The sequence below is a fragment of the Doryrhamphus excisus genome, chromosome 6 (genome assembly GCF_030265055.1).
Source record: "Doryrhamphus excisus isolate RoL2022-K1 chromosome 6, RoL_Dexc_1.0, whole genome shotgun sequence".
NCBI lineage: Eukaryota > Metazoa > Chordata > Actinopteri > Syngnathiformes > Syngnathidae > Doryrhamphus > Doryrhamphus excisus.
The window spans coordinates 13,549,749-13,577,118 of NC_080471.1; the positions used below are offsets into that span (position 1 = coordinate 13,549,749).

The following is a 27,370-nucleotide window of genomic DNA, read 5'->3' on the forward strand; positions in this document are numbered from 1 at the left end:
GTCCAGCTTTGACCCACCTCTCACATACTCACCTCTCCCTCCTACTCCTCTCTTCATCAGTGTCCACTTTGGATGAAGAAGTGAACATGTCGTACACTTATTGGACCTTTCTGGTGCTCCTCACTGTGCTCCTTGCACTCTCCCGTGAGTCTCATGCAGGGAGACGATTATAATAATTTTGGATACAGTATGTCAGCATCATGTTTTTGTGCTCAGTGTCTCCACAGGCTGACTCTGCAGCTGTACCCGGCAGCCAGGATGTTGCTAAGGAGCCACAAGGTGATGCATCAGACGGCTAACAATGTTTGAGTTTGTACTGAGTCTCATCTTCCTCCCACATGTATCGTAGGTCCGCTGAGGAGGATCTTCATGAAAGAGGCCGACGCATCGACCTTCTTCAGGAGGCGCAGCAGGCGGGCGGTGAAGTCACCCGATGAGCTGAATGGTGAGATCAGGCACATCCTTCTGTATTTGATCTCAGCTTTGAGTGTTTGGATGTTAGGATAAAGGGTTGATACAATACAAAATATTGATGCAAAATCCTTATTTACATGAAACAAAATTATTTTAGTTTTAACTTATTAAAATGTCATTAATTTTAATAAATGAAGGGAAATAACATTTTCATTATACATTTAAAATTTTTTATTTATTTGTAATGTTATATTTTTATTTTATTGTTTTTTTATATAAATTATGTTTTCAAAATACATGCAGTGTAAGTCAATTAAAAAAAATTTGTTGTATGTTTTTATTCACACATATTACCCGAGCCCAAACACCTTAAATGAATTTGAAGTGATAAATTAACAATGAAACACCTCACCAAATGGACATTATACATTTTAAAAATTTATTTATTTGTAGTATTATATTTTTTATTTTATAGTTTTTTGTATAAATTATTTTTTCAAAATATATGCAGTGTAAGTCAATTTTTAAAAATATTTTTGTATGTTTTTTTTCACACATATTACCCAAGCCCAGACACCTTAAATGAATTTGAAGTGATAAATTAACGATGAAACACCTCACCAAATGGACACACAGTCAACATGTTTTTCCCTAATGAGTACTTCTACTGCTGCTGTTGTTTGCACCCTCAGTATGTGCAGCAGGGCCCAGGGGGCAACCCGGAGTTCCAAGACACACACTAACACACACACACACACACACACACACACACGGGTGTGACTATTCCTCGTTGTGAAAATTCACAGAATCTCGGATGTTTGACGTTCCCAAATGATGTAACGACTGCCGATGGGGTGGTGAGAGAACACGACGGGAGCAGGGTTTTTTTTCCCCCTTTTGAATTGGACTCCTGGTGAAAAGACTGATTGAGTGAGTGACAAGTGAGTGGGCGAGTGCGATGTGCTTATGATGAAGAGGCTTCTCCTGCCACATTAGAGAAAAATATCAAGCTTGAAGTTTGCAAGTGAAAAAAAAACATGGACAATTAAGCAGACTCTGTATTATATATGATTTCAATCAACTGAATTCATGAATTCAAGACAACTGTCAATCTCGGCAGGATAAAAGTTGTTTGACTGACAAGGGCGGAAGTCAAACCACAAAAAAACACATTGTATTACGTCACAGTGGCTTGCATTATCAGGGTTTACAAATTCCAGCAGGGATTCGTTACGAACACAAGTAAAGACCCGCACAAGGATTCTTTGGGTAGGTCAAAGGTCGTGACTCCACTGTATTCCTCTGGGCTAATGTGACTGCAGGAATATAAGACAAACCTGCCAGTGCAAACAGCAGCAGTAGAAGTACTCATTAGGGAAAAACATGTTGACTGTGGGGCGGCACGGTGGTCTAGTGGTTAGCGCGCAGACCTCACAGCTAGGAGACCAGGGTTCAATTCCACCCTCGGCCATGTTCTCCCCGTGCATGCGTGGGTTTTCTTCGGGTACTCCGGTTGAATGTGAGTGTGAATGGTTGTTTGTCTATATGTGCCCTGTGATTGGCTGGCGACCAGTCCAGGGTGGGCGAGTCCCGCCTCTCGCCCGAAGACAGCCGCGACCCTCGTGAGGAAAAAGCGGTAGAAAATGAATGAATGAATGTTGACTGTGTGTCCATTTGGTGAGGTGTTTCATCGTTAATTTATCACTTCAAATTAATTTAAGGTGTTTGGGCTCGGGTAATATGTGTGAATAAAAATATACAAAAATATTTTTTTAAATTGACTTACACTGCATGTATTTTGAAAACATAATTTATATAAAAAAAACAAAAAATAAAACTCTAATATTACAAATAAATACAATTTTAAAATGTATAATGAAAATGTTATTTCCCTTCATTTATTAAAGAGTAGGGTGTCACATGTCACGGAATCATTGATGTAGGTATGATGTATTATATCCTGTTTATATACGATACTTATCTATAGTATTAATGGGACTTCCTGTCTTCCCACACCACATACAGCATGCCTTTGTGGCGATTGCATTGTGCAAGACACGAAATAAGCTGACCCAATACTTTTGGTCATGTGGTTGCTTTCAGCTGAGCAGAGGCAGGTTCTGGCTGCAGACGAGCGCAGGAGAGAGTTCCATGAGGAGAAAAGGAATGAGTTTGAGAGCCACGCTGAAGAGGACAATGACGGTAAATCCAGCTTATTTCTTTTCTTTTAGCCCCATAAATCACTCTTGTATTGAAATGATGGGTTCGGTTCTCACCAAACAGAACAAAACGAGAGGACTCGAGAGAGCACGGAGCAGTGGAGGGAGTTCCACTACGACGGGATGCATCCTCCTTATGAATACAACCGTCAGAGCAACTGAGGGTGTGGATAAATTGGATTCAATCAGTTAGTCTTGCTTGTAACTCCCTTGTAGTTTTTGGTCAAAGACGCAAAGACACGTACAAACAAGCTTTTTTTTTTAATACATAACATTTGTGCATCAACATGCAACACATGCATTAGGAGGACTTCTGTTTTGTCCTATATTTTGGTGCTTTGTGAAGGAAGACGACAACATTGATAAAAAAGAAGCATTCAAGACTCCAGTAAACTTTTCAGATTTGTATTTACAGCAAACTCAGGCTCAGTCTTATTTATTTAGTCATCATTAATCTGTTTTGTACCATAAATAACTACACTTAATTTCAAAATATTAGTCTGCGTTCACACTTGTGGTTGGGTACTCATATTCATTCATTCATTTTCTACCGCTTTTTCCTCACGAGAGTCGCAGGGGATGCTGGAGCCTATCCCAGCTGTCTATGGGCGAGAGGCGGGGTACACCCTGGACTGGTCGCCAGCCAATCACAGGGCACATATAGACAAACAACCATTCACACTCACATTCATACCTATGGACAATTTGGAGTCACCAATTAACCTAGCATGTTTTTGGAATGTGGGAGGAAACCGGAGTACCCGGAGAAAACCCACGCATGCACGGGGAGAACATGCAAACTCCACACAGAGATGGCCGAGGGTGGAATTGAACCCTGGTCTCCTGGCTGTGAGGTCTGCACGCTAACCACTAGACCGCCGTGCCGCCCGTGGACATATTACTTTAGCAAAATGTCATCTGCGGGGTTGAATATGTAGGTTTATAGTCTAGCAGTACACGCTTCAATTTCATAAAAAAACTTCTAAAATAGACTTTTAAACAGCAGCATTGTTACATACACACAGGGAGACAACACATCCAATACATTGTCAGTTACATATTTGTCTTTTTAGTATCTTTTTAACACTGGTCAGAGCCTCTGATTTGCATTGGAGCACATGGGAACCAAACGGAACCACAGTTAACTTACAAGTGGACCGAGACCCGTCTTTTAAGTGGTTACGGCTCACTTGCTTAGTGGATGACCACGTTCCCACTTGACAAAACAAACCATAATCCCAGCAGAGCAAACATACCAGAGTTCCTTTTACCCAAACCAAACATGGCAAGTGTGAACGCACCAGCATAAGTTCTTACTCTCATGATGGAGAGAAAAAACAAAAACGAAAAAAAAAAACGAGTCTTTCTGCTAAATTCAACAGGCCGGTATGAAGGCAAAAGCAAACAAGTATCAGAAGCGGAGAACGACTTGTACAATCAACGCTTCTTCTTTGTTTTTTGCAGACATGTATTCACAATTCAAATACTTTGCAACTATAATTCCAAGTTTTAAAGGGAAACAAGTTATCCAGCACAAGTTACAGCAAGATACAGATAGTAACATTGTTTGTTTACACAAAGAAAGCATGGTGAAATCTATTGGCACATTAGAGTAATATGCAGTTACACAGTGTAGGTTGTACAAGGGTTGGGGTTTGGTTTGCTTCAAGCACATCCCTGAGAAGTCATGGCCTTCAAAGTCTTTTACATCAAAATAAAACTTGATTCGCTCTTTATCGTTCGCTGCAGTAGTGTTTCCGTTGGAAAATAAATAATCCCACAGTTGAGGTTGTGTTTCACTTTTACAGCAAAGCGCACACAGAAAAAAAAAAATATGTCGGGACCCTGTGAGCCACCGTAGCAAAAAGCGAAGATGATAGAGGCGTAAGCAGGCGATTTTACAACAAGTCACCACTCCGGGTGGAGTATTTACACAAGGCATACATCGGAGCATCAGATTGGACGACGCCGACAGCAGCTTGGATAAAAAGTTCCCTTTTAAGTGTGACGTTTCCTGCACTTCCTGCTTCAGGAACAACATTCAGTGTAGTCTACGCCCCTCTGTTCTTCCATGTCTGTAGGACAGTGGATGGGAAGCGCGAGGGGCTTCTCAAATTCCTTCTCCCCCCAAATTGCAGACACCGACGGGAGGCGGCGGGATAGGCGAACCGGGTAACCACTTGTCAGGGATTGTGCCCCATCTTAAAGCTCTGTGGTCTCCCAGCTCACCTCCCGCGGAACCTGGCGTCATTTAGTCCCAGTGTGGATGACCGTAACAGTGGAGGGGCGTGGCCTGGCCTGTTCCGCCACCAACTGCGATTCCTCCAGAACGGCAGAGGACGTGTCCTGATTGAAGGCCTTAGCAGCGGATGGCAGGGGGGATATTGGAGGAACTGTGGGTGAATACCAAACACTAAAATCAATGAATAAAATAACAATCATCCATGAGTGAGACCATGTGATATCAATATTTATCACATACTACAGTATTAATTGTCCCTGTACCCTAGAAACCGCCCATGAATGATACGGGAAAAGGCCGAAATGATACTGTGTCAAAGCCCAGGGCAGTGATACTGATAAAATATAGACTTTAACCATGTACAGTATCAGCCCCCGTAGCTGTCCACTGGTATCGTGCCCATGAAACAACCAATCAGAGAACAGCGCATGAGCGTGAACACACAGCGTTTGTTTTTCTGCCGTCTGTGCTCTGTCAACATGTCAGCGGTTGACACCCGGCGAAAGACAAATAGCAAACAGAATATTAGAAATGGAACGTTTTATCACCATTAATGAGGAGGACACTCTGATAAGATAAGATATTATTGTTGAAATATTTTTGCAATTGTTGTGTTTACACTGTTTAGATATAATACATGTAATAAACTGAACATTTTCTGGAAACAAAATGGTCTTTTGATTAAATAGTACGTGATAATAAGCTCATGATTAAATAGTATGTGATAATAAGATCTTCACATGGTTTGTCTGGTATCAGGCCCAGTATCATGCCCCCCCGCGTGCCAGTATCAGCCCGAGACCATGATACCTGGTCTGATACCAGACAAACCATGTGATAACCTATAACAGTCACACAGCACATTTTTAAATGTACTTATGAGCGCTATTGGCCAGGAGCGCCATATAGTTAGAACAATTCCAAGGGTCACGACTCCCAGGGCCCAAAAATAGGTAATTATCCAAAAAATTAAAAACGTGATTTTTTCCCATGGGGCTCAGCATTTCTGGCTGCATCACTGCTATTGGTTATATGATCTGAAAAAAGGAACCATAAAATCAACTTAATTTAGACAAAACAATTTTTTTATTTACTTACTCAAGAGAACATAGGGGATATAACTCATGAAACCTACACAGGACGAAACCTCTTTAAGGAGACTTTAGATTAGATTTTGCAATACTTTCAAAAATATGACTTCTGGCCTGCATGACATCATCAGCGAACCTTACAACATTTTGTTTCAGCCACTGCCACAAAAAGCTTTTTGACAATTTTTACTACTTTATTTGCATATATTGCTTTTTATCTGAGTTGAACAGTTAGAAATCACACATTTTTTGCATTTTTATTGCAAGTGGAGTCTTGTTCCACTGTTGTTCAATGTCATTGAACCAACTTTCTAACTTTTTTCCACGCTGTATTGATGGACTACTATACCTCCTCATATTTGGCCCCAAATGCGGATACTGTGAGAATAAAAAAGGGAAAGATTTGATGACCTTAGTGAGTGCTAATGTACATTGTTTGATTGGGTTAGAGCAAGGGTGCCCATTATGTTAATCACAAGCTACCGGTAGATTGCCTTATACTGTCTGTGTGTGAGCATCACAAAAGTAGCTTTCACAGTTTGCTTTTTTTGTAGCTCTTTTAGCAGCACTTATTACTAAAAAATAGGCTGCCGACATGCATGACATCACATGAGGCGCCAACATACCTCACAAGACCTCAGTTTAGCAAGCGTCCAAGGGTTACAACACTGATTTCAATAGAACAAAAGGAAGAAACAGAGGAAATTAACTTAAAGCGAGCAAACATTCAAAAGTAGGACGTTCCCCATTGCCAACCAAGTCTGTGACGCATTATCACACAGTTAAGGTAAATACGTGTCTGTGTGACTATGCAACTCCCCCGAGTGTTTGCCCTCTATTGCTTAAAGAGTGCTCTATTGTTTTGATGCGACTCCATGTTAACTATTTTTAGATTCATGTGCTAAACAAATGTTAGGTTGCCCTTTGTGCAGTGATGAGCTTGTATTAGAGACACTATACAGATACGTATACCAGTCGAGAAATCAGTCCCTGAAGTTGACTAAAGTCAGCGAGCAATAAAAGTAGACACCGTGCTGCAGAACCGTCGCCATGACAACAACCAAGCAACACGACATCAGCAGAAGTGGGGACTGCAAAAGTGAATAAGAGTGATAAAGCGGGTCCATTATTCATATCAGCGATCAAGACTATTGCTGCATATTACAGTGAGATGATGTGAAAATGGTGCATGATTTAATAGAAGCATTTAGATGGACTCTAATGATTACACTATAATCTATTAACCCCACAATTTAACATATAAATTATTTCTTTTGGTTAACAAGTGCCCTACTATTAAAGGGGACCTATGATACTTTTTGCACTTTTTTGCCCTAAAAATGTAGTTAGAATGTTGTATTCTCATGTTAAACGATGCCAAAGTTTCAGATAATTAGGTTTTATCATTTGGAAGTGAGCCCTGAAAGATGTTTAGGATGGCACTGAATGCCCTGTTTCAGAGAGCTTTTTCTAACACGTCACAGGGCCCTTTTATGGGCATGCACTGTAGGCCAGATACACTCTAGGACTGCCCTCACCACAGCTCTGCTTTGCTCCGTTTACGGTTGTTAGCTATGGCTCCCTAGAAATGTTTCATCGAAACATGCTCAGGCAGAAGCGGTTTGAATTGGTGATTCCCAGCGAGAAAAAACATTTTCAATATTTTCCATGGCATTTCACGCAGGGCTGTTTTAGTGAACATTAACCTGAAATATCCACTAAGGCCAGAAGAAGCCCGGGAAAGGTGCATTAATGTCGGACATGCTCGAATAGGTGCAGATTCTGGAGGATCAAGAAAGTTTTCTCTGCGGGTTATTGTGTGTAACTGCTCTATGAGTCCACAACTCAATACAAAGGGCCAAAAAATTAGCATAATCGGTCCCCTTTAAAATCAACATAGTATCAGGTTTTACTTTCATAGTGAGCATGCAAAGGAGAACTCACAGTTGTCGATGCCGAGTGGCGCACAGTCCACGGACTGACTTTTGGCTGGTGCTCGGCCAGCAGGGTTGGGCGCGGCCAAGGCGGTGGTGCTGTGGATACTGCTCCCAAAGCTGGTGCCCAGCTGTAGGCGCCTCATGTGGCGGATCACAGCGGTTGCGTTAAAGGCTTGCTGCATGCCCAAAAGAAAATGTTTTAATATCTACTGTATCTCCCAAACATGAGTAGACATCACATTTCTAGTGAGGCAGGTTTAGTGCGCTGCTTACCCTCCACTTGCTTTTGGCAAAGTTTTTCCGCATCTGTCGACTGACGGATTCGTGAATGTTCTTGCAGAGAGCCGTGTCTCCTGCAATCCTGAACAAAAAAAGACACTGTAAATCCCCTCATGCATAAACACAACAAAAGTATTGAGTCATAAAGCGAACAGGAAGTTACAATGGAAAAACACACAATACCACAAGAGGGCATATGTTCACTGTACCTGGGGTATTCTATGATCTGCAGTGATAAATTCCTTATACATACACACACACACAGAAGGCACACCACCTATGTGCTTGAAAAGGGACCAAGAGGAAAAAAAAGGAGGGCTAGCAAGCAGAAGTGGGCTCACAGCTGGGAGCCATGGCGACAACAGGGGTGACACGCTCTCCTTTATGAAAGATCTGCGTCATGCTGTTGTTTAACCACACAGATGTGTGGGGGTGTGTGAGTGGGCGCTGCAAGGTGCAAGGAGGGGGGTGGCCAGTTCCTCACCAGGGGTGCTCGAGAGCCTGGTCGCACGTAAACCTCTTTTCTGGATCCTTCTCCATGAGACAGCTGATAAAGTCTTTGGCTGTGGAAGAAAATACAATTTTTTTTACATTTTTATTCCTCACTTTTTATAACTAAAAAGGTGGTTTATATTGTACTTTTTAGTCATGTTCAAGATGCGATTTTCATAATACATGCTATTGTGGTTGTCATGGGATGCGGTAAAAGCAGGTAAACAAGTTGTGTGAGTTTATGTGTAACAAAGTGTTTTTTTTTTACTTTTATCAAGCTGTGAACAGTAGTTGTGTAACATTACCTTCCTTAATTGGTTATCTTAGCTTAAAAACAAAGTTCTTTACATTCTTCTCTCACCAGAATCTGATATGTCGTCCCAGTAGGGTGCGTCAAACTCGTAGTCGGCCTTGAGGATCTGCTCAAAGAGCTTGGAATCATTCTCGTCGTAGAAAGGAGGGTAACCACAAAGCCTGTCAAGATGGACAACACCACATATGTGTGTGTGTGTGTGTGTGTGTGAGAGAGAGAGAGAATGAGAGAGAGTGAGAGGTCATCCATTTGATGTTAAAAAGGATTTGCTGTGTTCTAATCGCATCCACTGGCACTTTGATATTTTTCATACAGCACGCAAAAGGAGACAGTTTAGACAGATTATAGAGACTACATTAATATTAAGAGGGAAAAAGTGGAATGAAACAGTGCATGGTAATCTGGAAAAATCCAGTGGAGTGTTTTGGATTATGAAACGGTTTCCAGTATTCCATAACCACCACAAAGAGGTGAACTATATTTAATGGATTATCTTCATTTCATTCTAAGATTCTCCTTTAGCCTAATGAGCTCTTTTAGGTAATTGGCTTGGGTGCTTCCTGTGACACTTTCCTCAAAAAGCTACATGGGTGCCAACGGATAAGAACAGTGTTGAGTACTTACAGAATATAAGCAATGACCCCGATAGACCAGCAGTCCACAGCTTTACTGTAGGGCTTCTGCGCTAACACCTCAGGTGCTGCAAGAAAGCAAAATATATTCATATTCACCTGGCCAAACAATGCCATTACTGTATGCAACGATGGCTGCCGTCATGCATGCGACAGATGGTTAAGATTAACCTACTGCTGGATTAGATTAGGTCATGTTGTCGGCAGGCAGGACATTTAGCCAACTCAGCGCTAACACGCTTCCTTCACAACACAAGAGCTCAGAGGGCAAGCCTCACCCACGTATCCCGGAGTCCCGCAGGCGGTGGCCATTACGTCACCAGTTCCCTCCATCTTGGACAGGCCGAAGTCGCTGATCATGATCTTTGACTCGTCGTGCGGGCTAAAGTAGAGAAGGTTCTCTGGCTGGACATTAAGACAGAAAAGAGTCAAGTGCGGATTCACTGTGCAGATTCATTTCTGAGATGTGCTCAGTATGCAAAAAATAGTTTTGATTTTAATCTGTTATGCAGACAAGTTAAACCAATGAACTCTGATCCTGTACATCCCATTACTCCTAATTTGGTAATGGTCAGTGGTGTCTAGATATCACAATAAATGAGGACCAATATAGTTGACCTCATGTTTCTCCAAGTATTTAACATTAATTCATTCATTCATTCATTTTCTACCGCTTTTTCCTCACAAGGGTTGCGGGGGTGCTGGAGCCTATCCCAGCTGTCTTTGGGCGAGAGGCGGGGTACACCCTTGACTGGTCGCCAGCCAATCACAGGGCACATATAGACAAACAACCATTCACACTCACATTCATACCTATGGACAATTTGGAGTCACCAATTAACCTAGCATGTTTTTGGAATGTGGGAGGAAACCGGAGTACCCGTAGAAAACCCACGCATGCACGGGGAGAACATGCTAACTCCACACAGAGATGGCCAAGGGTGGAATTGAACCCTGGTCTCCTAGCTGTGAGGTCAGTATTTAACATTTTTAATTTAATTATTTTCAAATGGCATATTAAACTGAACAACTAAAACTAAAACAACAAAAAATGTCATTTACTAGACAATATTATTATAAAAATAAAAAATTATGAAAAAAAATTATATTGTTAGTTTTAGGTTTTCTATGAAATTCATATATTTTTAAATAAATTGAACAATACAATATTTTATTTAATACATTTTGTTGTATATTATTTTATTTATTAGTACTAATTTATTATACACATTTTATACACATTAATTTAGCCACTGAATCATTAAGTATGTAAGTATGATTACTGTAATGTGCTGCTTTCTGGTCTTCCAAAGTCTTGTTTGAAAAGCCTGCCCCCTTGTTGGAGGGATGGACCAGCAGAGGTTGCTGCTGTCTGGAACTCATCCCAAGAACCGCGGCTGACCAACACTCCTGATGTCACTACATCTATGAACTTGACTACTATGTTATTTGAGTTCACTTTGTATATACTTAGTATATTGTGTTTTATGTTGCCCACTCGATTCTCCCCTTCTGAGGTCCCTTCTCAAGGTTTTGAGTTTTTCCTTGCCTGGATGGGGGTCCAGATCAGGGGATGTCGCCCATCGTTTATTGTCGCCTATTGTTGTCTGCTTCTAAAGCCCTCTGAGGCGCTTTTGTAATTAAGGGTTACATAAATAAACTTGACTTGACTTTGTATTAACTATTGAGTAACGTGTTAACTATACCTTCAGGTCTCTGTGCACGATACCCATGGAGTGGAGGTAGTTGACGGCATCCAAAACTTGCCGGATGAGCCGACTGGCATCCATCTCAGTGTAGAAGCCCTTCTCTACAATGCGGTCAAAAAGTTCACCCCCAGACACCCTGTCAACACAGCCATGACACATACATATATGTGTCAGAATGTGCTTGTTTGCATGCCAATCATCAACCACTCCCAATGACCATTTTGACAAGCTGTGTTTGGGGCGTCATTTCCAAACCTTTTAGAGGTGCAGGAAACCAGGCCAAAAGACTGCTTTGCTAGTGCATTAGTCATAAACAAATAATTGTAATTGTATGTGAGGGATGGAGGGGGTTGAGAAGGTTGCAAAAGGTCAACACAACACAATGTGTACTTATCCAAAGTACTGTCGAGGATACCACATGGAATAAAATGCATACAAGACACTACTAGTTTCCTAGTTGCCATTAAAATGGATCATCGCTGACATTTGAAGCTGTTCAATGAGCACTTCAAAGTCATTTTGCACAAAGAAGTGACATGATAAATGGAAAATGTACATCATTTGAAAATGCACTACAATGCATTACAATGCACTAAACCAGGGGTCGCAAACACGCGGCCCGCGGGCCAAATGTGGCCCACAGGACACTAGTTTGAGGCCCCTGCCTTGATATGAAAGTTTAATGTTAGTGCGGCCCTCGCAAGTTTGATATGGATGCTGTATGGTATCATGTACCCAGAAAAAATTATTACGTTTAATTAATGTTCATGTTAAAGGTTAAATAACTGTTAATAGTTATCCTCCCTATCCGTGTGGAAGTGGTAAGTTTTTGGCTATTTAAGTTTAAAGGAAATAACCTGAAGGCTACCGTTTAGGTCGCTAGCTCTCTAGTTTGCGAGTTAACATGTGTCTCAAGACCCTGCAGTTGCGCAATATGTTGTAAATAAAAAAAAAAGTATAAATGTGACTATAGTTGTGTTTTGTCATGTCTACAGGGCTCTAATAATGCTTTGTTAATTTTAATCTGAAAAAATAATTTGTCTACCCACCAACTATATGTGGTTTCTTAAGTTTTTATTATTTGCCGTTTTATTATTATTATTATTATTATATTTATTTATTACTGATTGATTTTCTTTATTCTTGATTTGTTTATTCATTTTTCATCGTATTTTTGTGAAGAAAAATAAAAATTAAGATATTTGAGAACAGTGGAATGTTTTATCAGAGCTTTTCTTGTAGAAAATCGGAACCAAAGCACTGAAAAAGTTTGTGTATTTTTCTGTTTTTAATAAATGCGTTTTGTTTGTTTTTTTGGAAAACCTGATGCGGCCCAGCCTTGCCCAGACCCTAGCTCCAGTGGCCCCAGGTAAATTGAGTTTGAGACCCCTGCACTAAACTATTCAGATAATTTATTTAAAAGTACAATTTGACTAGTAACACTTATATTACCGTTTATATTAATTCTTTTATTTTTTTTCTGGACATGTCATATATTCATACGGCTCAATCATGATAGCTGCCAGGAATGGGGTAGTCTCCAAAGACAGCATTGCAATCCTCCCTCTGAGCGAGTGTGGAGTCATTTTCTGCTTTGAATTTGATCTCGTTGGAACTTTTCTGTTACTTTAGACAAGTTTTGCTGTGTATTAAATACAAAATGCATATGTGCAATAAAGACCAACAGTACTAAAATGAACTGAAACACAACCACACTGACATGTGATGTCAGAATTATGAATGACTACAAGATGAATGCCCTTTGAGTTGTTTGACACGTAGGTAATGAAAACATTCCATCAAGAAAGAATGAAACCTGTGTACTTACAGCTGCATTATGAGGTACAGGTGGTTGGAGCTCTCATAAATGTCCTCCAGAGCAACAATATTCTCATGCTTTATCCTGCGGAAACACAAACGGCACTGATGATATTCAATTATCTCCTTGCTTTTGTTAACAACATGCCCTTCTAATTGGGAATGAATCATTAGCAGCCTTTAAAGCATTTGTGAAGAGGATGTATTTTGTGAATGATGCATCACGGAGGAGGAGGAGGAGGGGGCAGCATGGAGGAGGGAGTGGAGAGAGGCGGAGGGACTAATCAATGAGCCATGAAGCGGCAACCCCCCCCATCAGCGAGTAACAAAGACCTTCTGAGTCTGCGTCCACACAACCTGCAATGACTAGGTGTTGAGTAGAAGGAAACGAGCGAGGATGGATGAACGGGGTTCTCAAAAGGACTTTGTCGTTTTAGTCATTAAGTTACAATGAGGGCCCACTTTAATTAAAGGCTGTCAGACGACCAGAAGACATTTTCAACATGACAAAGGAGGAGTAGAGGATGGGGATGAGAGAATAATAAAAAGCAGCATAAGCAGGAGGTTGGCAACTGTAACCAGGCAACTAGAATCAATGCTTCAAGAGTAGTGACTGATCAGTCAGCTCCTCGTAGGGAGGGGGGGGGGATTTACCCATCACGCTATGGAGGAGGACCCAGTCACCTGGTGGCAATGTCGTGTGTGTGTGTGTGTGTGGGCGCAGTATTGAAACACGACTGAAAAATGTCATGCACGAGCACCAAACTTGTTAAAGCTGTATACATTAACAAGGAGCTGCAAACCAACTAAAAAGATTGCAGCATTTTTGCTCTTGGAACCTTGTTGTATAAACGACCAAGCAGCACAGCTTTTATTCGTTTTTAGAATTGAAGGCTGAATTGGCGATGAACTCTGGAGAAAGGTGGCTGAATCTCCTCTTGCAGAGCGTGACTGGAAGCTAGCAGGGGTTAGCTTGTGTGGTTGTGTGTGAGCGATATTTTGTTGCAATCCTACTGTTGGTTACCGCCAAGTATTGTACTACGTTTTGCCTCAGTTGCCTCTGTTTCTAAAAGGAAGTAGGCGCAAAGAAGTGGCGTTGTGACACTATACCTACTTCCTAAGAACAGCAATCTCATTCTCCAGACTGGTCTCCTTCCCCTTTAGAGCCTTTTTGGGGATGCATTTGATGGCGACCATCTTTCCCGTGGCCTTCTCCCGAGCCATCACCACCTCGGAGAATGCACCACTGCAGCAGACAGACAAGAAAGAAAGAAAAAAAAGACAAGAAAGTGACATATGAGCCTGCTTCACATGCACTCGGACAATATTGACACAGAAAAGCCAAAGCAGATATTGGACATTCAGGGTCAAAGTACACAAACAGTAATTTGTGAGCCAGCAAGGACTCTGACAAGGACCCACTAGCCATGCAGTCTTTTAGAAAAAAAGAGAGAGAGTGCCTCATGCATGGAACATCCGCGTCCATCCACCTTCAAACACAAATTAAGGCAATATTTGCTCAGGCAATCAGTGTGTGTTGCTATGATACCACATTCAAGGCTTTCATACATTTTGCTGAGCAGGCTTTTCTTACTTACACCTCCTCCTTCCTCTTGTGTTATGACCTCAGCAAGACCAATGTAAAGAAAAGGTTGGTGATCTGATTCCCATTGATTCTTATGGTGTGATAGACTGGACTTTTTTTTGCCAAACAACAAGCATATACAGCAGACTAGACGTGTTTCTTGCATGTGACTCGACTATTTGGCTTATTTCACTTCATAAATTCTTGATAAACTGAAACTTATTAGGTTTGCATGCAAGATTATGCAAATGTTGCATTGGCCATTGCAAGAATATGAGCAACAGCTGCAACAACAGAAAAGACATTTCATGTCTGATTCAGCTGCTAATTACAGTCCACATAAATCCATTTGGCCTTTGATCACTACGAAGTCCAAATCTGAGCCCAAAGGGAGGTCTTCAAATTTAGTCCACAGCTGTCATGAATTACTATAAACATATTATTATATTATGATCTTTTATTAAACTGCTGGAATTGTGATTAGTCTCACGGATGAATGAAGTTACTACTAACCAGCTACCTATGCGTGAAAGGAAATAGTGCTCATATGCTAGCATGCTAATTGTTGAGATAACATTGAATAGCGGCAGTGAAGCTGAAATTTACAACTGTTTGGTGAGTCTTAATTTAGAAAATAATTTAATTTTATAATAATTTAATAATTTCCCCTCCTAACAATAGTAAATATAGACACCATCTGGATTGTTTCACTTAGAAATTTAAATAATAAATAAATAAAAAGTCAATACTGCATAGTGGCTAACATGGGAGATTCCATTATGTTCTCAGCGTGTAATCAGTCCCTCCCTGCAGGCTCTAAACTGGCTGCACTAAGTCCCACCGTGGTCATCAAATCCACGCTAATCCCGCACTCCATCCACCCACTTGTGGTACTGGGGGTGGGTTGGTCGATGCACCACACACACACACACACAAACAAAAAAAAATACACTGGGACTGAGGAGGTGGGAATAAATAAAAGCAAACAATCGTTGGGTTGTATGTTCGGTATGTTCACATTGGACGCCTCGGTCAGAAAGGGACACGCTAGGAGGAGGAGCATGTGACACATTTGATCATATAACTTCATGTCAAAAATACTGGGTGCAAGAAAAGAAACTCAGGATTTTCTCACCGCCAACGCTCTGTGCCAATACAAGGGGTTAAAACAGTGTAAACCAGGGGTCTCAACACGCAGCCTGTGGGCCAAATGTGGCCCACAGGACACTAGTTTGAGGCCCCCGCCTTGATATGAAAGTTTAATGTTAGTTTGATTAGTTAGATGTTAGTTTGAGTTTGATATGGATGCTGTATGGTATCATGTACCCAGAAAAAATATATTACGTTTGATTAATGTTCATGTTAAAGGTTAAATAACTGTTAATAGTTATCCTCCCTATCTGTCTGGAAGTGGTAAGTTTTTGGCTATTTAAGTTTAAAGGAAATAACTTGAAGGCGACTGTTTAGGTCGCTAGTGCTCTAGTTTGCGAGTTAGCATGTGTCTCAAGACCCTGCAGTTGCGCAATAAGTTGTAAATAAAAAGAGTATAAATATGACTATAGTCGTGTTTTTTTAATGTCTACAGGGCTCTAATAATGCTTTGTTAATTTTAATCTGAAAAAAATAATTTGTCTACCCACCAACTATATGTGGTTTAAGTTTTATTATTTTCCGTATTATTATTATTATTATTATATTTATTTATTTATTACTGATTGATTGATTTTCTTTATTCTTGATTTGTTTATTTATTTTCATCTTATTTTGTGAAGAAAAATAAAAAATAAGATATTTGAGAACAGTGGAATGTTTTATCAGAGCTTTTATTGTAGAAAATTGGAACCAAAGCAAAGTTTTTAAATTTTTTTTGTTTTTAATAAATGCATTTTTCTTTTTTTTGGAAAACCTGATGCGGCCCAGTCTCACCCAGACCCGAGCTCCAGTGGCCCCCAAGTAAATTGAGTTTGAGACCCCTGGTGTAAACACACACACACAAGTGAGCTTATCCCTACTAAACCAAACTAACCCAGCTAGCTTACATTCACGCTCCAAAGGAGTTTTTACACAGACTTTCGCCGGATTTTCAGGCCATTGTTTCAAAATTGTAGTGTTTGTGATGAGATTCCACCACGATTGAGTGGTCCCACCAGGGAAATACTACAAATGTTACTTGTCCTCACAATGACAGCATTTCATTCACATTGTTAATTTCTGTGATATTATGCTTTTAACTGTAGATTCCATTGTTATTGGCACATTCCATGATTCTGTCCACAATTCCATTAACATGGAAATCATTGGGCCCGACAATTACTTCCAACACAATATTGTTGCAGAAGTGTTGCATATAGAGGATACTACCACAAAGGGGAAAAAGGCTAGAATCTCCATCAAAGTCATGGCTATCTGCTTTACACAGTCAGTAATGTGGTACAAGCCACACTAAAGTATGCCATAGGTTTCAGGTGACTTCCCCTATTCCAGAACCACAAAAAGTTGGTCCTCTAGATTGAAAATATACAACAATCTACTTTAGAGTGGTAATATCAATGTTCTTAAAAAAACCTGAATGGTGGCAGTGTGTTTGTGACCCAGTGTTGCAGCAACCATGTCTGCATGCTGACTCACTTGGCCTGCATAACAACGGTCCAATTTCAAGTTCCTCTCCCTGAGCAACAGAGCTCCCTCTTCATGGCTGTTCGATGACAGTGTATGTGTAAATGTGAGCGTGGGCAGCACTGTGTGTGTGTGTGTGTGAGACGCTACATATGCAAAGTAAGCTCCCTTTTATCAAATAATCACCCAGAAAATGGTCTTAGCTAGTCCTCTGTGGATATAAAACTCAGAGCACTTTTGATGGGATTTTTTTTTTTTTTTTTTTTTAATGGAAAGGGGGCGTCGGGCTTGTCGAGACACATTAACAGGCAGTGCACGTACTGCGGTGCTGCTGAGTAACAACACTGAATCATCTTGTGTAAGACGCATTACAGCGGTAGCACCGTTACGCAACATATGTCAGATCCTGCTCATCCAAGCAGACCTGTCACCACTGTAACTGACTGGAGTCACCTTTAAAAAAAAAAAAAAATCTGTTCCAAAACAACTTAATGATGATGATGATGATGATGGTGATGGTAGTGGAGGAATGCAGTTAAGGAAGGGAGTTATGGTGTAAAAATAAATCCTTTAGAGACAGATAAAAGATGTCCAATCGGTTCATCTTTGATTCCTGACACATTCTTTGTGTGCTGCTGAGCTGACAATGTGGGCATCAAAACTATTTATTTTTAAAAACAGACATCACGACACTGTCTGCCTATCTGTGATTGGCTGCTCCGTCCCTACACAACTTTTACAGAGGATGACCCTTTCAAAAGCATACAGGAAAATGTTTTAGCACACCTTTAATGCAGCCGCCATGAACCAGGAAGTAGCCTGCTAATGAACAAACAAGCTATTTCTCTATCTATATAGCTTTTAACAATTATAAATAAGTCTCAGAGTTCCGGCAATAGTGTGTTGGAAGTTTGTATAGCCTTAATGCGGAAATGTACATTTATTAGTGACATCTATTGGGAACACGCCGTTTTGTGAGTCTGTCACTTTCATGCTAATGAATGTTTGTTCGCCTGTCTCTATTATTCATTTTGGTGAATGATATGACTGTCAATCATGGTGACAAAGTGTGGAGGACAAGAGGTGGTGGGATGTGGTATGTGGCATCATGTTCAGAGGTAGCCAGCAAGGACTTCTATCATCCTTGTTGCCTAGCTGCCAGTTTTTTTTTCTTCTCTCTATTCAGGCTACTTCCAAGGACCGGTATTCTTTACATAAGATGTGTCACAGGACTTATGGGTTTTTCATCCTGAAGACTATTTACCTCTTCTGGTCACTCAGATTGCTATATAGCCATATGAAGAGGAGTATATTAGTCTACCAGATTGGCGTTGTCAGCTCTTTACTCAATAATGACTGTGTGTGGAATCATTTTCAGGGAATAATAAATGTATATTTCTATCCAAGCTGTACACTAACTACTCTACAGGAGGGTTCGCTAACCACTGGGCTGTGGCTTGGTACTGGTCCATGGGTCGGGCTGAACAGGGCCGTGGAAAACAATGATTTCCGCTTTCCTAAGCTATAAATGTAGTATATCAGTGTTAAACAATGCCAAAGTTTCAAATAATGAGGTTTGCGCATTTGGAAGTGAGCCCTGAAAAAAGGTTGGGATGGCTCAAAACGCTCGGTTTCAGAAGGCATGGTAAAACTGCCCCTTTGTGATGTCACAGAGGAGCGGACTTCCATATATGGGCATGGCTGTAAGCCAGATAAGCTATCTGCCCTCCCCCAAATTCTGTCCCCCCTCTGTTTACGTTGCTAGCAATGTCTTGTCGGGTAAAGCCACATTTGTTTACAATTCCTAAAGACGCCACAATCAGGCACAAGTGGTTGGAGTTCCTGATTCCCTACCAGCAAAATAAATGTATTTTAAAATCGGTCAATAGCATTTCACACTGGACTGTTTTGTGAACATAGGCCAGTATGCGGCTGGATGAGCCGACAAACATTTTCAACATTATTTGGTTGTGTCGAAGAGACAGAAGAGCAAGCAGTAAGTAACAGTTTGTCAGTATTTAGCGTAAATCATGGAGCAAAAGTGCTTGTCTGTGTAGCATTATAGAGTGCGCATACAGGGAACGGGGTTGCTAATAGCCATTTCCCACCACAGTTAGTGGCTCTACCCTAGTTTTTTTTAACCACTAGTAGTCCTGCATACCACTGGTACTACTGGTAGTTTTTGCATATTTGTCATTGTTTTCATTATGTTTAGCTGAGCATGTATTCCCAGTGGTCCTTCGCACCTCGACATGTGGTTGCATAAAAGTGAGCTTTGATGACATTATCATGTGTGTTGAGTGCCAGTGTTCATATTTTGTTTGTTGTCAAGTTAATTCATACTAGCACACTGCCTGTACCCACGCATCAAACAACAATGTGATAATCTTCTCTGTGGAAAATAAACTCCAGGCTCGTACCTATGGTGAGTCGAGGTGACAATACCAGCACTATCAGAGGAAGACATGCTTTGACGCCGAGTCATTCCAGCTCGTGTCACCTGAGATCTGAGTGAGTGCTCCTGGTGGGGTGACTTAATTTGCTTCCACTGAGTATGAGCGGCTTAGGGGGCTGAATTTAGCACTGCGGGGCAAGCGGCCAGACCAGCACATCAGATGCATTTGATTTCAATACTTTTGTAAAACTCCATTGTGTCATGACATTGTGTAAAGAATCCCCAGGTCTCAAGTCTTAAGGGTGCTTAAGGTTCCAGAATGCTGCTTCTTAACTACTTTAGATGACTCAATCTACTGTATAATAATCTTATTTATTGAGCACAACATCTCTGCTAAGTTGGTTGGTGAGGTCTTAAAAATAGGGGTGCGATGGTCGATTATATTGCACAATGGTATTTAATAAGATAGAGAGTATTGATCTTTGCATAAGGAGCATTAAACATTTTTCCATGCTGCACAGAGACTACTATACTGTACTGTATTATTCTTTGGGTTTATTCATATTTGCTTCCAAATGCTGCTACGATGTGGGAATGCATAAAAGTAAGCTTTGATGACATCATTGTTGGCGCACAACCTCAAGTTAATTCATTCTAGCACACTGCCTTTCACCATACACATCAAATAGCAATGTAATAATCTTCAGGCGGAGATTTGTTGGAACATTTGTTGGATCCTGTCCGTGGGTTAAAAAGGTTTGGGTACCACTGTGATAGACCACTCTCTCGAGTCACTCGAGTCTTGTCAACAAAAACTCACATGACTCATCCCGTTTTTGCCATCAAAAGGATGTGTTTAGCTCATCACTGTCTTGTTTTCATCATGAAAAAAGGGTTGTCAATTAAATAATAGTCATTGTTGAGAGAAACATACCGCATTTATAGCTTCTGTATTTCATATTTGTATACAATAAAATAAACATAATTCATAGAGAAAAGAATAATTCATAAATCATAATGCTGTACATATATGCTCTCACACATTCACACTCACATTCATACCTATTTGGAATCTCCAATTAACCTAACATGTTTTTGGAATGTGAGAGGAAACCTGGAGAAAACCCATGCATACACAGGGAGAACGTGCAAACTCCACACAGAGATGCCTGAACGCGGAATTTGTCAATGAGGTCAGACGCATTCATCTTAAATAACGAACATATACATTACACAATTTGATCCTAATTAGAATTGTTGCTTAGTGGAGGACTGGCCTGTTCTCCTTTGCAAAATGGTTAAGCGGGGGACTATTTTGAATGAATGCTGGAAAGAAAAACTGTCCCTGATCCCTTCTGCCCACTAATGGGGAAACCTGAAGCTGAAAAAGGTAGAGGTGGAGATAATATATATTGCTCCCAAGCGACCACAACCCTTCCTTGTTCAATAGTAATCCTCAGGCAAGGCTGCTGGGCACCTCAACTACACACGCTCTCTTCATTAGGACAAGCATGGACAAGGGAATGAGAGTTCTAGTCAATTGGGGCAGATAGTACATTCAGTCTGTTTGCATAACATTAGGGAACAATTAGGAATGGCGCTAGTGTGACCAAATGAAACAGCCTTCCTTTTTCATGGGCGGGTCAAAACATTGCATCATTGTTTCACCTTTGATTTGCTTCAAGATACTGCAAATATTACATGTTATCATTAGTATATGTGTTAATGTGTTTTTCGCCTGGAACAACCAGGTTTAGAGACAGCTACTTCCCCCTGGCCATCAGACTGCTCAATGCCAAATAAGCCTCTACCTGCCCACACGCACAACCAAAACTTTAAATTATTGTTATTTATTCTAAATTATTTAAATTATTTGTACAAATTACTGTTTACGCTGTACATTGCTGTTCATATTTGATGTAATCTATCTATTCTCCACATTATTTATTATTACACGGGAGCCAGGCAACAACATTTCGTTGGCAATTTCACTGCTGTGTTATTGTGCAATGACAATAAAGAAAGTCTATGTCTATGTCTAATGCATGATGATAGCATGTACAGTATATCAAATGATGCAACATTGGTAGAGGTTTTTTTTTTGTTTTTTTTTTTTTAAGAGGGCATAGTAGAAATAGGTGTGTCCCAATGACGTCCATTGTTAGCTAGCTCATAGCTTGTTTTTTCATGTTATAATGCACAGAAAAGGGAAATAAATATGTGTTCTTGTTTCACATAACGATTGGGGGAAAAAAAGTGCAATTCCCCTTTGACAGAGTGGGATGCCACATGTGTGGAAGTGTATTTGACCATGCTGGGACCATGGTTTGTGCAACAATGCAGTCACCTGTATGTTAACATAATAGTAAAACATCACAATTTTTTTTACTAGACCCATAAGCCTCTTTCACATTTACTGCAAAAGGCCGCACTGTGTCGTGTAAATGGCACAGAATATGAGCGTTGCAGCCATTTTCCACATTAGGAGGAAGTATCACAGTTGTAACAAAGGCAGGACATTGCCTGTGTGAAAGTGTTTTCTCCAAAGCCAGGACAGGAATGTGAACAATCCAGAATCATGTCTGACAATTCTTATCTGATTTCCATCATAGCACACCAAATTGTGGCTTCATTGAGTTCTGCATAAAAAACACTGGTGGATCTTCTTTTAGAACTGATAAACTGAAACAGGTAAACCTGCACAATAGGATAACACAATGTCAAACGTGTTCCAGCTTGTGGGCGATGATGGAAGGTGTGTTTGGACAAACCGTCCACCAATTGGCCAGAAAATCAGAATGATTCACTGGTGGTAGGAGGGGGGCAACGGTTGGGGGGCTGTTCACACATAAGAGAAAGCCTTGGGGAAATCATCACAGCAAACAGCCTCCAGGTAGGAGCGTTTAAGTTTCTTTGTTTGTGTTTTTAGCTCAAGCATCACCAATCTCTACAGGAGAACATTGTGAGCACCCGTCGTACCTCATGAGATGATTAACATAGCTAAAGACTGCACACATAAGGAGGGGCAACTCCATATTTTCACTTCCTGTCTGTGCAATTACTGATCAGGTGTATCAGTATCACGTGTCCCAATACTTTGAAATAAGAAGAGACACTGTGTACTACATCAGTGACTGCTCGTAATTTATAAATAGCATGGAATGTTGCCTTCCGGTCTTTTACATTGGAAATATCCCACTTGGATCTCAGGGAAAAAAAACATGGCTGACAATCCCACAGGAAGTTAGCATTAGCTTGGTTTGTTAACAGAACATTCAAATATCAAACTTTTTGGGTGTTTAAATTTCAATATCTCAACAGATTTCATTTGGCGTTTTAATATTTTTTTGTTTTTTTATTGCCAGTTTTTTTTTACGTTTTCCCTAACAAAAAACACTGACACCTCAGTTAGCATCCACCCTGGTTAGCGTATTTTTCAGTTAATGTTGAAAATTTACACTACAATTTTGCCTTGGTTTGCGCGCATTGTCGTGTTAATACACACTGTGAATCCAACTATGATTGTAAAGATGGAAAAACTTGTTTTGTGTTAACATTTTTTTACTTTCTAGAACAGCTTAATTGAATTTACAATATTTCTTTTGAAAAAAATATTGATTCAGTTAGAGTTGGACATTCTTGTAATAATGATGTAACCAAGGTTCCAGTGTATCATATTCTGCTGTGAGCTTATTGTTGGCAAAATAATATATGATAATATTGTACAGATGGCAGAGGGAGACAAATCACGTGGCCAGTCAATTTACACCAATGTTCAACAGCTGTTTGTGTATGCATGTGAATGTGTTGTCAAAGTTTCCCGCTGAAAAGCATGTGATGTGTTGTGATGCTAACATGCTTACTTACGTGCCCAGCACTTCCTTAAAGTCGAAAACACTCTTGATGTCATCGACTTGTTTTTTCCACGACCCATCGCCGGACTCGCCGTTCTCTTTCGCCATGTCTTGCCGCGCGGGGAGGGGACGAGGAGGGTGGAGGAGGATGAAGAGTGGGTGTCCAAGCTAGCTGGAGAACAAGCTAACAAACAAAATGACGGAACGGGCAGAAAAGTATTGAAATGTTCCGTGATGCTGTGAAGAGCTTCGTGGACTAATCCGTGTGGTTCGGCTCTGCGTGACCGGGAAACACTACCGTCTCCCCCCCTCCTGCCTTTTTCTCGTCGCGTGTCTCCTCCCCCGCCCCGGGCGAGTGAGGGATTCAGGCGGTTATGAGATAAGGGAAGCTCGGCTTGTGGAGGACGCCGTGACGCCCTGTGGCTCTCACCACCACCACGGAGAAAGACAAGAGGAAGAACGGAGCCAGGGGTTGTCCGTGGATGTCAGCGTGGTTCATATAAGTGTGCCACGCGCATTGCACCAAATCACTGGAAGTCCCCGTCTAGTGGACCCCATCAAAGTCCTGGTCAAAGGCAGTCGGAAGCGTCAAGTATCATGAATACATCAACCAAGCAGGGGCGTAGCTTTTTGGCTTAGGGACTCAGGCGCTGCAGGTGCATCCTTAAAGACACCTCCCTGCCCCCCCCCCCCCCTTTTTTTTTACATTTTTTAAAAAGTTCAAAATGAAACCAAAATGCTCAAAATTCAACTTTGACGGTGGTGTTTCAATGCGGCTACTTGTTGCTAGGCAGAATTCATAGCCCTTAATCATAACTGCCACTTAAGTCTACAGCATCACAAAAACTGAACAACAAATCCTTGCACAAATGAAAACACAACACATCCACAGCAAGTTCACGCATGGCATAAATCTACTACTAAGTGGGTGATACGCAACAAAACACTAAACATTACACCTAACTTAAAACTGTGATTTCAAAATGCCATGAACTGTGAAAAATAAAACATTGGATATCAAGAGTATATTAACTCCTCTTTATTTACTTCTCTCATGCCCACTTTAACATATTTTGTAATTAAGCAAAAATGTGACAATCACAGCAAAATGCCGTGAGAAAGAGTAAAACAAGCTGCCCAGCATACCTTGCGGCGGGATTTTTTTTTTTTTGGCATGGGTATTGCAGATCGCAGTTTGTAACCATTTTAAACACAAGACGTGAACAGCAAGTACCTCTTGATGATGGAGAGAGGGTGCTAATGCCCAGAGCAGGTCAGCTCACTAAGTGCAGCTGAAGGCCACATAATTTAGAATTTATTTCTTTTCATGTCTGCAGTTTACCACAAACATGAGTCATGCGGGCGGTTGACATGGCAGGCCAGCTGCTTCTGAAACCAGGGACCCACAAAAGACATTCTGACTCCAGATGAATTCTGCAAGGTTTTTTTTTTTTTCAAAATTGTACTTACTCAAAGTCAAACTACAATCAGCAAGGACTTTTGTTCTTTGTTTAGCAGCATGAACTTACCTCTATATATTCATATATAAATATGTAAGCATTAGAGATAATATATTTAATACCTTATGAAAGGTATAGTTTTATTAAATCTAGTTAATGTTTCAACAGCTTACACCCACACGCTACTGTAGTATATGTGGTTTGTTTCCTCCCAGCATTTCCTGCCATTGCTTAAAGGTTGCTTGCAAACAAAATTACTGGGGGTGTCACAAGATTTTTTTTGTTCAGTCTCGTGGGCACAAGACTTGGGACAAAAAAATATATATAATAATAATAATCACACAATACAACCTCCACGTGCAATATTAAGGCTCTAAATGTAATATATTAAGTTCTATGTGAAGTATTTCTAAAATGCCTCATATTAACTCTCTAACAAGATCTCAGTGTATAGACTGGTCATATATCTCATCTCGTTTCATATTATCTGCATACTGTATTTGTATAGAACTCTGGGTAAAACTGTTGATTTTGTTAATACTTGGGTTGTTTATTTTTCTATATTGTGTATTTTGTGCTGCTTAACTGATTCTGTAGTCTTGCTGATGTGCAATGCAAATTTCCCCACTGAGGGACAAATAAAGGCACATCTTAATCTTATCTTAATACATAAAATGAACTGGGTAATTTTTTCCGGCCTCAATATACTGTATTACCATGTGCTTGTTGGTTTTCTTCATCTCCCTCCTAAAATAGACAGGAAGAGGGTTCACTCTGTGTATTGGTTTCATCACCTTGGTGTATTAGGTCCACAGAACAACGGCATGAACGGACTGGGCCCATTTGTCAGGCAGGGCCGGTACACTCTTAAAATAACCCAGCATTTTTAAGAGTGTAGCAGAAGTGTGTAGCCTCGTTAGGTATAATGGAATGTAATGTAGTAGAAACTAAATGAGTAGATTGCAATACATTACCGTACTGTACTTTTCTTAAGAGTAATGCATCTTGTGACAACCCTCATTACTACATTTTATATTTTAATTAATGTCATTCATAAAGTCTGATTACTAAACCAAAAACTCGAGAGTCAGTCTTGAACCAGTCATGATGTGCTATATATATCACTATATTGACAGTTACTATGGTACCCATTATGTCATTGTATGGTCATATCACCTTGTACTTCGGTACAAGGTGCATTATTTAAAAAAAAAAACCTTAAACTGTATGGAAAGCAGGAAGTGAACAAATGTAACAGTTACTGATTGTAAAAATACCAGATGGAGGGCTAGGATTTAATAAGCTTTGCTTCTTCCTACTCCTTTTGGACATGTGGAACTGTGAACTGATTATGGGATGCACTCGATTGTAATCTGATGCATGTTCAAATCAAATAAAACCATTACCAAAAATTCAACAACAAAAAAATAAAACCCCGCCTTTCGTCCGAAGACAGCTGGGATAGGCTCCGCGACCCTTGTGACGATAAGTGGCATAGAAAATGAATGGATGGAAATTATTTGGCTTTTAGTTAATGTGTGTTTTTTATGGCTGGTAACTGATTGCAAAACCAATCTTGTTACAATAAACTTGTATACATAACCAACCTTTAACATTGGGATACTTCTTGAGTTCCGTCAGTAGAGCATCCAGAGGGAAAGGGCAGAGCTCCTCCAAGCGAACTGTGTCTTGCTGGCCTGCAGCATCCTTCTGCTGCAGCAAGGCATAGTGTTGTTTCCCTGAACACAGCACCACCTTCTGGACACTACGTACAATCACAAATACAGTTGATGACTGGGTTAATCTGAGATGACCGAGGTATCCCAGGTTCCTGGTGCCATTTTGCTCTGACTGCATGCAGCCCCCTTTTAGGGAAACAGTAAGTCATGTCAATGTCAAATAAAAATCTATGAAAAACTAATGATGGACTTCTCGAAAACCTGATCAACACAACTGAACACCAAATGCAGTTTTGAAATTAAATTTAAGGGAGAAAAAAAATCCAAACCTACATCACCTGATAAAATGTGCCTATATTCTACAGTTATAATTCATACAGTATGGCGTGTCAACACACTGTGAGTGCAACTATATTCTTAATGTATTTTTTTTATCAAAGCACCAGAAGCTCACCTTGCCCATGTCCAGCTAAGGTGTGGCCCCCAATTTTGTTGTTCCTCTTCTGAACCACTCTTTGTCTGGCCCGGTTTACCTTGGGAGACCCTACCAGGGACACATGGCCCCAGACAGAATAGCTCAGAGGAGCACCAGGGTACACTAACCCCTCCACCATAGTAAGGTGGTGATTCACGGA

At 40.6% G+C, this 27,370-nt stretch overlaps 2 protein-coding genes across 2 annotated transcripts; one reads left to right on the forward strand and one right to left on the reverse strand.

Annotated features, from left to right (window-relative positions):
- Positions 1–4,517, forward strand: ucmab (upper zone of growth plate and cartilage matrix associated b). Its single transcript, XM_058076475.1, has 5 exons — positions 1–144; positions 217–279; positions 350–445; positions 2,518–2,616; positions 2,698–4,517. Exons 1-5 carry the CDS (start codon positions 87–89, stop codon positions 2,793–2,795), a joined length of 414 nt encoding a protein of 137 aa, XP_057932458.1. The 5' UTR covers positions 1–86; the 3' UTR covers positions 2,796–4,517.
- On the reverse strand, positions 2,876–27,301 carry camk1db (calcium/calmodulin-dependent protein kinase 1Db). Its single transcript, XM_058076474.1, has 11 exons — positions 23,610–27,301; positions 14,261–14,392; positions 13,157–13,231; positions 11,326–11,464; positions 9,898–10,024; positions 9,612–9,687; positions 9,036–9,148; positions 8,667–8,745; positions 8,177–8,264; positions 7,911–8,079; positions 2,876–5,026 (listed from the first exon to the last, which is right to left on the reverse strand). The coding sequence occupies exons 1-11, from the start codon at positions 23,702–23,704 to the stop codon at positions 4,881–4,883; spliced, it is 1,239 nt and encodes a 412-aa protein (XP_057932457.1). The 5' UTR covers positions 23,705–27,301; the 3' UTR covers positions 2,876–4,880.
- Positions 27,302–27,370: the final 69 nt, after the last annotated feature.